The 14,306-nt window shown below is 46.0% G+C and overlaps 1 protein-coding gene across 1 annotated transcript in view; it reads right to left on the reverse strand.

Annotated features, from left to right (window-relative positions):
* The window catches only part of LOC311141547 (PDZ and LIM domain protein 2-like), a 62,198-nt gene that overhangs the window by 17,192 nt on the left and 30,700 nt on the right, over positions 1 to 14,306 (reverse strand). Inside the window, exons 4-6 of the mRNA XM_084176907.1 lie at positions 8,984 to 9,053; positions 7,862 to 8,013; positions 5,406 to 5,475 (exon numbers count right to left, since the gene is read on the reverse strand). Of these exons, the coding sequence (XP_084033033.1) occupies positions 5,406 to 5,475; positions 7,862 to 8,013; positions 8,984 to 9,053 (292 nt within the window). The remainder of the gene's footprint in view (positions 1 to 5,405; positions 5,476 to 7,861; positions 8,014 to 8,983; positions 9,054 to 14,306) is intronic.

A 14,306-nucleotide genomic window follows, 5' to 3' on the forward strand; every position in this document is an offset into this window, starting at 1 on the left:
GGAGTGGCTTCGGGACAAGTCTCTGAATGTCCTTGAGTGGCCCAGCCAGAGCCTGGACTTGAACCCGATCGAACATCTCTGGAGTAAATAGCAGAGCAGCAATGCTCCCCATCCAACCTGACAGAGCTTGAGAGGATGTGCAGAGAAGAATGGGAGAAACTCCCCAAATACAGGTGTGCCAATCTTGTAGCGTCATACCCAAGAAGAATTGAGGCTGTAATCGCTGCCAAAGGTGCTTTGAGTAAAGGGTCTGAATACTTATGTAAATGTGATATTTTTTAATTGATTTTTGCTTTGTCATTATGGAGTATTGTGTGTAGATTGAGGAGGAATAAAAAAATAAAAATAATAATTAGGATAAGGCTGTAACATAACAAAATGTGGAAAAAGTCAAGGGCTCTCTCTCTCTCTCTCTCTCTCTCTCTCTCTCTCTCTCTCTCTCTCTCTCTCTCTCTCTCTCTCTCTCTCTCTCTCTCTCTCTCTCTCTCTCTCTCTCTCTCTCTCTCTCTCTCTCTCTCTCTCTCTCTCTCTCTCTCTCTCTCTCTCTCTCTCTCTCTCTCTCTCTCTCTCTCTCTCTCTCTCTCTCTCTCTCTCTCTCTCTCTCTCTCTCTCTCTCTCTCTCTCTCTCTCTCTCTCTCTCTCTCTCTCTCTCTCTCTCTCTCTCTCTCTCTCTCTCTGAATTTGGAGAAAATGTAATGAATCAATATTTCTGTTATGTTTCATCATTAATCCCATGGATAGTATTAAACTGGATGGACATTTACAGTGTGACTGACTGCAGCAACGTTTCGCTTTACATTTGTACCTGGAGGGACACTTTTACCTCCCTAACAATTATGATTTATTACAAACAAATGGAGCCATGGCAACCATTATCCCAAACTCAAGGTGATATCCTGCGTAAACTAGAGAATATATGCTGACGTGTCAGTTTCTGCTGGAACAAGGGGCAGTTATCCACACGGTTACCTTGACAACAACTTACGGAATGTGCACATACCATTTGACCGCCTGAGTAAACCGCATTAACTAATAAAAAGGTCCATATCTCCTGGCCAAAATCCCCCCATAAAGCGTGTGGGGCCAGCAACGTCCCCAGCTCAGCGGAGAGTGAGCCCAGCCCAGGGGCCTGGGAGGCAGGCAGGGGAAATCTGAAGTGCCCCAGTTAACTTTTCCACTTCAGGGGAAAGAAAAACAACGGTGCTGATCATCAGTGGGGATGTAAAGAGGCATGCTGCCTGCCGAGGGGCCACAATGGACCCTGCCTTAATGGGCAGAGTGGCCAGAGCCCACATGAAAAGGCCTCACTCTGTGGAAAAGAGAAAACATCCCCCCTCCCCTCCACTCCACTCTCCTCCCTCCACCACCTCCACACTGGCTTTAGCCTGCCCGTTAGACAGCACACCCCAGGCCAGACAGCAGCTCTGCTCATGTCAGACCTGAAATAGCACATCAGTCCTGGCGATGTCTTCTCAATCTGTTTGGATATGGTGGTGGGGAGGAAGAGCGGGGAGACAGCAAGGAGGAGAGGGGAGAAAGAAGGAACGCTAAGGTATATTTTAGAAGTTGATCTGGAAGAGAGCTTTCTGAATATTTTTATCTCAGGCTAAAGAAAGCGGAGAGAGCAATTTCAAGTAAAAACCTTTGACTCGACTTGAACAACATCTAGTGACATTCCTACTGCTGTATGCCAAGCCTCCATCTCCCTGCTCCACAGTAACAACCACAGCTTTGCACTCCAACTCGCCACACCCCCCAAAATAGACTGGGGTGAAACCAGTGGCTTGTGTGCAGGCTGGCCTGCTGCGAGCCTGCCTGCCCATTGGGACGTACAGTATGGGTGGAAGGAGGGATAGACAGATAGGTGATTGGAGGGGTTGTCCTCCCCTGGATAAAGAGTTTAGTGATGCATGTCATTCCCCCAAGGTCAGCCCGCCCAGTGTGGTCATTGTGGGGCCCATGATGAGTGTCACAGTGAAGTTGGCCATCCTCCAGTATGATGGTTATTTATACAGTAACCATCCCGTCCCCGACACAGGATGAGGCAGCCCACCAAGGCTACCCTCAGGGCCCACAGAGTGTAGAACTGGAAACCCAGACCAGTGATCCTGCCCCTAATGGCCCAATGACGAGCCATGTCTTCTGAAAAGGCAGCTCGGTTTTGGCCCTGCTCGTCCCAACAGGGATGCTGTTGTGGTCACTTCCTGATGTTATGAACAGACGCGCTGCTTCCTTCTGATTCCTGGAGGTGACCAGCAGCGGGACCAGCTCAGCTACAGCTACAGCTCCAGGCTTGGCTCAGGGTATCCTAGGAGGAATCCGGGACCTGCTCCAACTGTCCTCTTTAGTAGGCTGGCCTCTTCCTTTTGTCATGGTGTGCCGGTCCAGCAGATTGGCTAGCTAGTAGCTAGCACAGGACACAAGCAGTCATGTGCCATAACAAAATGTTGCAAAATAAGATAATACTACTAAGCCTACCTAGATTGCAGGAACAACTTTCCATGTACTGTATTTCAGTACATGGAAATTATCTCCATCCATCAATTTGGGAGCCAGGCTAATGAACCATCCAACCCAAAACGAAAAACGAATATTAAGCTTTTTTTGTGCATTAACATTACTGTTCATTTGATATCTTTATCAAGCCCAATGGAAGGTCATTGTCATCAGTAATGGTGGCTGAATATGGGCCTCTACACAGCTACTGTACTGTATGTTCTGGTTTCAGCAGGAGCCAGATCTCTGAATCCATTGTGCATGAGTGACGTATGGTGCTGTCAACTCTGCTCAGTCTCCTCATCGTTCCAGTGTGGGTTTCTGGGTCGGGTACAATGGGTATCTCTGTGCTGGAGCTGGTTGTATCGTATTGGAGAGGGAGGTGATGGTTTTGGGGAGTTGTTTGGGAATGGCAGAGGCCCTCCCGTGTCCCAAGTGTCTCTCTGCCCCTCTCCACCCTCCTTGCCCATCTCCTAGAGCTCCCCAACCGCCCCATCACACAACGCCAGGCCTTGTAAGGCTGGGGAAATCCAACACCAGCCTCCCAGAGCCACTATTGTACAGGGCATTATCTCAGGTTATCCAACACCCCGGTAAATGGGGGATCCAGCCGCACATCCCATTTTCTTCACTTGGAGAGCCAAAACAGGGGTGGAAAAGCCTTTTAGACGCTTTTCAGAGTGGCTGATCACCTGATACAGCAGTACTCTGCACCTCTCAGGCGGGACAGAGGGCCTTGTCAGGGGAGAGGAGGCCCCGCTGCTCACTGGGCTGCAGTGTTCCTGCCAGCAAGTCAAGAGTAGCACAACACTACAGCACAGTGTGTCCATGCAGGCAGGGCAGGCCTCTTCCCAGCCGTTTACCCGCCGCGCATACTGAAAGGGCTCCACTCACTAATCACACATCCTGGGTGGGAGGCTTGTCTCCTCTTTCAGACCAGAGAGACCTCCACTGGAGGAAGAGCCCCACCAAAATCCCCCCTCATCCACCGGTGTGGATCCTAGTTAACAGAAAGCTGTCCGGCTTTGAGGAGAGCTCTCCAAGACAGGCTCCAGCCAAGCCACAGTGGAGGCGGAGTGGGTGAAGTGGTGACTGAGGGCTCCCAAGGTACTGTCTGTAGACAGTAGGTCAGCCCTGTCAAACCACAGCAAGGAGAGGACACTAATACTGTTAACATGTGTTAGATGTACAGGTCTGACAAACAACCAAAAACATGTATCTAACATTTCCTGTCTCTTCAGTTCAAAAACACGGTAGTGTGTGACTCCAAACATTTGGTTAAACAGGGAAAAAAAGAAAAACAAGTTGATACTGGAGTGGATTGAGACAGAAGGAATGTGATGGCTCCCTGAGGGGGTGAGAGAGGGGAAATGGATTCCAAACTTGAGATGAAGAACGAGGGAAAAGGGTGAGCTTATCCTGAAAATGTCAGAAAAGGTTGTGAGCAAAGATTCCAGACCCTTTGGCCCACCTGCCTTCATAAATACCACAAACATGTAAGGTCATCTCAGACAGCCACGCATGACAGAGGAGCATGTAAGTCAGCGCATTCCTTAAAAGGCTGCTGATAAAGCTCTCAGTCAACTAAATAGCTCCTAATAGTCGACACTCCAGTCTGCCTGGGGCGTCTGTGATACATAGCTTCAAAACATCTCATAACACAACAGTGTCCTTAGGAACGGTCTGCTCTGCATGGTGATCCAATCAGGGAACTGATTCATGTCTGCAAATACAGACATCTCTGCACCCTCCCCTCCTCAGGACAACCTTTTGGAGTATACCAACATGCCATACACAGCTAATAATCTTAAATCACATAATATAGAGTGACTGAATTTGACTGAACTTGAAGGAATGCAGCTTGCTACATAAGGTGATTTCCCAGTCAAAAACTCCTGTTCTAGAAATAGGACAGACATACCACACTGGGGAGAGGATTGACCAGACCCCCAAAGGAGTGTTGATAGACAGCTTGATAGTGATGATAATTGTAACATCTGTCAGCTATGGGCTCTCAGAGAGATCATTAGAGTATACTGAACAGTACAAGTTATTTGGCTGGCGGCGATGGGACCAGCATCATCATGAAAATAACTCAGAGAATATCCCATATCAGACCAGAAGTTTCAGAGTGGCCTCTGCTCAAGACATCTGCCCCTTAGATGAAGGGCTAAATTCAATCTTCATTTTCCAGGCCAAAGAGGCCATATTTATCTAGCTCCATGTAATATTCACAGAACTTATCAAATGAATGGAATTCCATTCCCTGTCCCCCGGCCATTACGTGTCTTGTCTGTTTTTCCTGCTCTGTCATCTCCCATGTTGTGTCTTCTGTGGGACCAATGCTTGGGACTGGGGCCATTAGACATAGCTGGAATATCTTATGATGAACTTTCCCACAAAATTATCTCTTCTTTAGCTCACTTTCCAGACGCCTCTTTTAGTTGCTGCAACAGTAAATAAGCATAGTAAATTCATGAAGAAATCAGCTTATATCCCAACCTCATATTTTACTGCTAGTGAGACAACAAGTGAATATTGCACTAATGAGTCTAATATAGCAGACTACTAAAGGTCAAGTCTATTGTTTTACTGAGAGCTAATCATTCTCTTCCTTACAGTGATCTTTGAACAAACCATTTCCAGATTGTATTCCAACGTAATGTCAGATCTTTAAAAAGTGACCTTTCAGTTTCCCGGCAATGAAAATATCAAATATTGTCTGCATCCTGTCTTTCTTGCTGTAAAGCGTCTACATGTAATGCACAATGGCCTTGGAAGCTTCAATCATCAAGCTGTGCAGTTCTTTGGAGATCTAGGTTTATACTGATGGGTTACGTACGTTGAAATAACATAGGAAGTAAAGGGTCTGTTATGGGACCTTGTCCCCGAGTATGAGACAGATTTACCTGTGACAGTGGTCTGGACAGTCTGTGACTAGACGTCTTCTCTTCTGGAGACCACGAACGCAGCTGGATGCTATGAAATGACAGAGAAAGATTACACTGATAATGGTGTGGGTCATCTCATCCTAAATAACCATAATGGTCTCAATCGAAATACTTCACTTGACCAAAATGTAATAAAAAGTGCTTCAAAACGTCTATCATAAACATGGCATAACACTTCTCGTTACCTTTCATATTAATTCATAAAAATGTGTGTGTTTAGGGTCATGGGATCATATTTACTAGGTCTCCAGATTACTAGGACAGGAATAGATAAGGATAGCCAAACAGCCCTATAAATGTTTTACATTGACATTTTAGTCATTTAGCAGACACTCTTACCCAGAGCAACTTAGTGTGTTCATCTTAAGATAGCTAGGTGGGACACCCAATGACACCCACATATCACAGTGATAGGAAGTACATTTTTCCTCAATAAAGTAGCTATCAGCAAAGTCAGTGCTAGTAGTGTGTTCGTTCACAAAAGGCTTTTTACATTTATTTTAGGGTGAGGGGGGATGCGGGGGGGTGCTTCGGGAATATTTAAGATACTCTTTGAAGAGGTATGTTTTCAGATGTTTTCAAAAGATGGGCAGGGACTCTGCTATCCTAGATTCAGGGGGAAGCTCGTTCCACCATTGGGGTGCCAGGACAGAGAAGAGCTTGGACTGGGCTGAGCGGGAGGGCCAAGAGACCAGAGGTGGCAGAACGGATGCTCGGGTTGGGGTGTAGGGTTTGAGCACAGCCTGAAGGTAGGGAGGGGCAGTTCCTCTTGCTGCTCCGTAGGCAAGTACCATGGTCTTGCAGTGGATGCGAGTTTCGACTGGAAGCCAGTGGAGTGTGTGGAAGAGCGGGGTCACATGTGAGAATTTGGGAAGGTTGAACACCAGGCAGGCTGCAGCGTTCTGGATAAGTTGCAGGGGTTTGATGGCACAAGCGGGGAGCCCAGCCAACAGCGTGTTGCAGTAATCCAGACAAGTACCTGGATTAGGACCTGCATTGCTTCCTGTGTGAGGTAGGGTCGTACTCTACGGATGTTGTAGAGAATGAACCTGCAAGAGCGAGTCAACGCTTAGATTTTGCAGAGAACGACAGGGTGTTGTCCAGGGTCACAATGATGGAGAGGTCTTGGAGCGGGCTGGCCTTCCCGGGAGGAAGAGCAGCTCCGTCTTGTCGAGGTTTAGCTTGAGGTGGTGTGCCGACATCCAAGTTGAGATATCTGCCAGGCACGCAGAGATGCATGTCGCAACCTGGGTGTCAGAAGGGAGGAAGGAGAAAAGTAGTTGCATGTCATCCGCATGGCAATGATAGGAGAGACCATGTGAGGATATGACTTGGTGTATAGAGAGAAGAGGAGAGGGCCTAGAACCGAGCCCTGGGGAACACCAGTAGTTAGAGTACGTGATGCAGACACAGATCCTCTCTACGTCACCTGGTAGGAGCGGCCTGCCAGGTAGGATGCAATCCAAGAGTGTGCATAGCCTGAAACGCCCAGCCCTGAGAGGGTGAAGAGGAGGATCTGATGGTTCACCGTGTTGAAGGCAGTGGATAGATCTGGGAGGATGAGAACAGAGGAGAGAGTCAGCTTTGGCAGTGCAGAGAGCCTCCATGACACAGAAAAGAGCAGTCTTAGTTGAGTGACCCGTCTTGAAGCCTGACTGGTTAGGGTCAAGAAGATAATTCTGACAGAGATAGTGAGAGAGTCTGTAGTTTATGACGTCAGAGGAGTCAAGTGTTGGTTTCTTGAGCGGGGGAGCGGCTCAGGCCATTTTGAAGTCAGAGGGGACGCAGACAGTGGTCAGGGATGAGTTGATGATGGAAGTGAGGAATGGGAGAAGGTCTCCAGAGATGGTCTGGAGAAGGGAGGAGGGGATGGGGTCGAGCGGACAGGTTGTCAGTGGCCGGACCTCACTAGTCGCAGGATTTCATTTGGAGAGAGGGGGAAGAAAGAGGTCAAGGCGTAGGGTAGTTCGACAGGCATTCGATTGACCCAGAACAAAATAAGGTTTGAACTGTGACCTAGAAAGTGACTCAGGAGAATAGCAGCTAGGCCTACAGACAGAGCAGAGCAGAGTGGTGAATGTTCCACAGCCTGGCCCTTTGTTGCTGTGAATGAACATGGGGGAATGTGATATGCTGTGCACATCCTTTGTTACTACCACACAATCCCATGGCTCCATTTTCTGCCAGTTACTCTTGTACCTATTCACTCTGGTCCTGTGTAGAATGCAAAAATGCTCTAGTAGTCTACCCTACCCCCATCTCCAACCCCAACTTAACTAAAAGCACCTGGATAACTGTGGTAACCTACTGACTATCCAGTCAGGTATTCACTCTTTTATTCTCAAGCAACACATGCATGTCCTGGTCCTTTAGAGAGAGATCAGATTGCGGTGATGGTGGATGCTGTAGTGTACCTCTTGGTGCTGGTGGGTGTGAGCCTCTCTCTCTTCCCCTCAGGACTGGACGGGGCCTCTGGGGAGTAGGGTCCAGGTGACAGGGAGGCTGGGCTGGAGATGGAGTACTCTCTGTAGTTCTGGTTCTCATCTCGACTCACCAGCACCGCCTCCTACAACAGAACAGGGCATAACAGACAGTCTGCATGATCAAAACATTTAATATATTTATCCACACACAAAACTGTGACAAACTGCTTATCCATATTCCTAAAATTACTTGTCTTGCAAGCATGTTTAAGAAATTGATTCACGATGTAACTAAAATATTTGTCTCCTTGCACTTTTAGTGGGTGCTCAGAAGCAATTGACAAGGAGGCATTTGAGATATATGCTTCATAAAACTCTTCAAAAAGAGGGCAATACACGTCAAGGTATAATGTACAGTCATGTTAGAGCTGCACATCCTGAGGTAAGTGAAACCAGGTTTGTGGAAATCAGATATGTAATATCCCCATGTTAGAATGATGACAGTCAGTGTTCTTTCCTAGCATTCAGCCTTGGGCCCTGCATGGGCTCATTTTCTGCCAGTGATACCACGGACACCCAGCAGTAGTTCTGTCGCCCTATAAAACACAGGAACATCAGCTGATTTACAGCATCCTCTGGTTCCTCTCCCATGTTTCCACTGTCCCAGGGCCACAGAGTTATCCTAGAGTTATGGAATATCTCTTCAGTCACACTAGGACGTCTCATTCCAGCTCATCTGGACCTCTAATAAATCCTTGATAAGCAGACACCCCGCAATCTGTGAATATGAAGCAGACCCAGCGTCTGCATGGCTCTCAGGCATCAGCCATTAAACAAACCATTAGGACAGGAATCATCATGTAGAGATATGATGCTGATGTAACAAGATACTAGAGGATACTGGGATAAAAACTGTAGGAAAGAATACCTCCATAGGTCACTCAATGAAGGCATCCATCATATGCCCATCAACAAAGTACTGATTCACAAATTAAGTGTTTAAATCACATTACAGTGAAACTGTTCAGCATGAAAGCTGTCCTAAAGGGAATTTACAGACCAAAGATGGAAGCTCCTGCATAAGGAGATAGATAGAGAGCATGAGTGACTGACCTGGAAGCGTCCAGTGAGCTGTTCTGGGGTGGTGGTTCCGTTGGTCTGTTCAGGGCTGGGCGGCTCAGGCCTGTAGAAAGAGACACACTGGAGGTTCATGGACCACACACGGACAAACGTGTACCTCACCTGTAATCAAGCAGGAGAATGGTCGCCACCTCCAAGGAGAGGGCAAGACTGGCCCAGTAGAGTAACACGGTCTTCAGTACCACATAATTAACCTAACTATGTCAAGCCCTAAACAAATACTCAAAACCATGATTGGTTAAAATCAGTTGTTGAAAGCATAAATTATTAAGAAAGCTTGCAGACATCACTGCATTAAAGGATACAAGCCAAAACCCCACATTAGACCAAGCTGTACTTCAAAAGACATGGACCAAGGTCAACTAAAGTAATTTACACCAATGATTCTAATCAGGTTCTTTAGATGACTTGAGCCATGTCAAAGTATTCCCTACATGATAGCCTGGAAGGATCTGATAACATTTTCTGTAATGTCTCATATTATTCATTAACGTGTTGAGTAGAATGGTCTGATTTGATTTGGCTATATCACTATACACAGTGAAAGAGTTGGAAAGATGAGGCTCTGCTGGGAGAATCATGTTAAAGAGCTTGAGAATAATTTTTGAAGGTTCTATTTGAATCAAAACTACATACCAGTGGTTGCACTGACAGTACTTTGGCATAGGGGAAACCAAAATAAGGTGTCTGATTGAAAGATTCTTTAGATTTTTGCCAGTGTGCACTTACACATCGGCGCATACTCACTCTCAGGTTCAGTCTCATTGTTAGATCTCTTGTGACATAATATGCACATACACTGTTCAATTCAGATATTATGTGAGTGCCGGAGGACATGTGTGTGTGGTGTGTGTGTCTGTGTCTGTGTGTGTGTATGTGTATGTGTGTGTGTGTGTATTATGTCACAAGAGATCTAAGAGTGAGACTGAAAACCTGAGAGTGAGTATGCACCGATGTGTAAGTGCACACTGGCAAAAGTCAAAATAATCTTCAAATCAGACACCTTATTTTGGTTCCCCTATGCCAAAGTACTGTCAGTACAACCTCTGGTATCTCAAGAGAACCTTCAAAACAATTCTCAAGCTCTTTAACATGATTCTCCTAGCAGAGCCTCATCTTTCAAGCTCTTTCACTGTGCTCACTTCAATAAAACATATACCCAGTTCTGAGTGGAACATTTTGGACTGTACGACCAAATGTAAACAACTAGTGCCCCCCTCACTGTAGGGATGTAGGACTGCCTGCATCTCCTCTCAGCTGAGCCTCAGTCCAGGGTAATGAGGCGCACAGGAAGGCCCTGGATGCCTGTGGTAAATCGCCCAGAAACACACCTCTAACAGCCCAGACCTTGGCCCTGCTGTACAGTATCTGAGTATTCCACATGTGCAGCAGGGGCACATCCAACCAGAAGAATGGCTGGAAGAGGAAAACAGGCTCCTCGTGCTACAGCAGTGAGAAGATGTGAAACTTAATGGATAAAACAGAACATAATGGATGGTTAATTGGGGTGAATAAATAAGTTCCCTGTAAGGAAATGCCTTTGTGTTTTCACTTGGAATTCTCAAAACGTTTTTAAAGAAAAAGGTTCAGATGAAAGTTCAATTTCCGCTATGTGTATCCAGTTCAGCTCCTCTGGTTGAGAGAGATGAGGATAAAGTTAACTTGTGTCCTTCAGACAATGAGAGGCATACAAGGTTAACTGCTAGGCCTTATGTAATGTGACCTGTAATCTAACCTCTGCCACAGGCCTCATGTACAGCAGTAGATGGAAGGATGAGCACAGGCTGAGAGGAGTGGCTGTCGTCATAAACCACGGAGAGGTGAAGATGCTTGTCTCTCCTCTAGAGAGCTGTCTGATCCCTGCATGGAACAGGGACGTAACATCACTGATCAGCAAAGGAACAGTATGTTGATCTTTGTCATATTTGGGACTTGGAGTTTGCCTGCCAGGCATTCTTCAGTTAGAATAGATTGCATAGATTCCTATCTGTCTGCCCTCTGAACTTCAGATTAATTATGAAAACAAACAGAGCAGATGAATAGAAGGGAACAGTGATAATCCAGTGAACTACTAGGATAAACATACCACTGTCTTGTCTTATAGCTATCTTGAATTCAATTCAAACACTGTTCACATAGACCAAGGAATGTCACTTCTCACTTGTACAGTATGCACAGACTTGAGACTTTGGATGTGGTGCCAAAGATTAGAAAGAAACATGACTGTATATGGCTGCCTATATACAGTGGGGGAAAAAAGTATTTAGTCAGCCACCAATTGTGCAAGTTCTCCCACTTAAAAAGATGAGAGGCCTGTAATTTTCATCATAGGTACACGTCAACTATGACAGACAAATTGAGAAAAAAAATTCCAGAAAATCACATTGTAGGATTTTTAATGAATTTATTTGCAAATTATGGTGGAAAATAAGTATTTGGTCACCTACAAATAAGCAAGATTTCTGGCTCTCACAGACCTGTAACTTCTTCTTTAAGAGGCTCCTCTGTCCTCCACTCGTTACCTGTATTAATGGCACCTGTTTGAACTTGTTATCAGTATAAAAGACACCTGTCCACAACCTCAAACAGTCACACTCCAAACTCCACTATGGCCAAGACCAAAGAGCTGTCAAAGGACACCAGAAACAAAATTGTAGACCTGCACCAGGCTGGGAAGACTGAATCTGCAATAGGTAAGCAGCTTGGTTTGAAGAAATCAACTGTGGGAGCAATTATTAGGAAATGGAAGACATTCAAGACCACTGATAATCTCCCTCGATCTGTGGCTCCACGCAAGATCTCACCCCAAAATGATCACAAGAACGGTGAGCAAAAATCCCAGAACCACACGGGGGGGACCTAGTGAATGACCTGCAGAGAGCTGGGACCAAAGTAACAAAGCCTACCATCAGTAACACACTACGCCGCCAGGGACTCAAATCCTGCAGTGCCAGACGTGTCCCCCTGCTTAAGCCAGTACATGTCCAGGCCCGTCTGAAGAGTGCATTTGGATGATCCAGAAGAGGATTGGGAGAATGTCATATGGTCAGATGAAACCAAAATAGAACTTTTTGGTAAAAACTCAACTCGTCGTGTTTGGAGGACAAAGAATGCTGAGTTGCATCCACAGAACACCATACCTACTGTGAAGCATTGGGGGTGGAAACATCATGCTTTGGGGCTGTTTTTCTGCAAAGGGACCAGGACGACTGATCCGTGTAAAGGAAAGAATGAATGGGGCCATGTATCGTGAGATTTTGAGTGAAAACCTCCTTCCATCAGCAAGGGCATTGAAGATGAAACGTGGCTGGGTCTTTCAGCATGACAATGATCCCAAACACACCGCCCAGATCTCAACCCCATAGAAAATCTTTGGAGGGAGTTGAAAGTCCGTGTTGCCCAGCGACAGCCCCAAAACATCACTGCTCTAGAGGAGATCTGCATGGAGGAATGGGCCAAAATACCAGCAACAGTGTGTGAAAACCTTGTGAAGACTTACAGAAAACATTTGACCTGTGTCATTGCCAACAAAGGGTATATAACAAAGTATTGAGAAACTTTTGTTATTGACCAAATACTTATTTTCCACCATAATTTGCAAATAAATTCATTAAAAATCCTACAATGTGATTTCCTGGATTTTTTTTCTCATTTTGTCTGTCATAGTTGACGTGTACCTATGATGAAAATTACAGGCCTCTCTCATCTTTTTAAGTGGGAGAACTTGCACAATTGGTGGCTGACTAAATACTTTTTTCCCCCACTGTAGTAGCCTATAGAAGAGCCTTCGGGCAATATTCCGATGCCCATCTGCAGTTGCAGCTGCTCAGTAACATCACATTACAAGGACCAATAAGATCAGAGGGACATGACATCATGCACAAATGGTCAGTGAACAATGGATTCATTAAAAGGCAGCTGAGGACAATGGGGGATAAATGACAGAGTATGAATGACAAGATACTGCTGGTGTTTTTTTCTATATTGTCACAGTAAAATCTCCACTGAGCTGCAGATATCAATCTGGAATCAAAACGTACCTCAAAGAGTGCACAAGTCTGGTTATTGCATGTCTGGGTTTTTGGTGGGTTGAGCACTGGCAAGTGTATCTGCACTGGAGCAGTTCCTCAGTTTAAGACAGGCACGCCTTAACCAACACTCCTATTCTAAGGGTGGACTGATGCCAAACTCTGCCCATGGGCAAACCCAGCTGTAATCCAGCCGCTGTGATCTGCAGGGCTGTAAACCCATTTACCAGGTTCCTCTCTTATTCTTCAGATCATCAGACATTACACTGCACAATTTGTGTGTAGTTTTCATGATGCTTCATGGGAGTTAATTTACTGTTAAGAACAACACATTGCATAATGCTGCAGGTGGACCAACAAGGGGCCACATACTGTAGTTGATTTGAGGTGGCTAGAGAGGTGCTGGACTAGGATTGATAAGAGAGACACGGTACTGCCTGCCATCTAAAGACAGTAGGGCCTTGATAGTGCAAACCACCCTTCACTACCTTACCCATCCTGTTTGCCTCTGCCAGTAGAACAGTGGGTTTAGGGGCAGAGTGGCTGGCGGAGCTACAGAGTGCCATTGTCCTGGGTAGCTAGGGTGTCACAGTGTTGTTTCTGGCTCGGAAGGAGACATGAGGTCAGCAGGGAAAAATCCACTCACATGGACCTGGGGCACGCAAAGAGGAAGCGTGCGTGTGTGTATGTGTGTGAAGAAATGAGAATTCACTGAGAGAGAGGCAGAGACAGAAAGACAGAGACAGAGCAAGGACTCGCCAGCCAAGAGCCTCCTTTCACAGGAAAAAGTCCAATGTGGAGCCAATTCTCTGCCACCCTAAAAAGGTCTCAGATAACTTTCAAACGTTTATTAACATGTGAAATGAAACAAACAGTTCATCTTGGCAAGATAATTCTGACACATTCTGGTATTCACCCAGAATGAAGCCACTGGTCCTTTGTAGGGAGAGAGAGATGGGACATCTTAAGACGTTAACAACAAACACCAGAAAAGTGGACAGTGGGGAAGTGGGAGGGAGGATGTGGCGACTGTGGAACTGGCACAAATACAAGCAATCAGCAGATCTAAGCTGACCAGAGAGCACAGATGTGGTCTGTATGCCACGGTGTGGTGCCCCATCTCAGTGGCGACCCGTCATTCAGGGCAGGTGGGGCAGAGCACCACCTGTTTTGAGCCCCACCCAACCTATAGATATATAAATAAACGGCCTGTTTTGCATGTTATTTTGGCATTCATTTGTATTACATATCAGTTTTCAAACAATGTA

This window comes from Coregonus lavaretus (assembly GCF_964263955.1).
Source record: "Coregonus lavaretus genome assembly, chromosome: 14".
In the NCBI taxonomy this organism is placed as follows: domain Eukaryota; kingdom Metazoa; phylum Chordata; class Actinopteri; order Salmoniformes; family Salmonidae; genus Coregonus; species Coregonus lavaretus.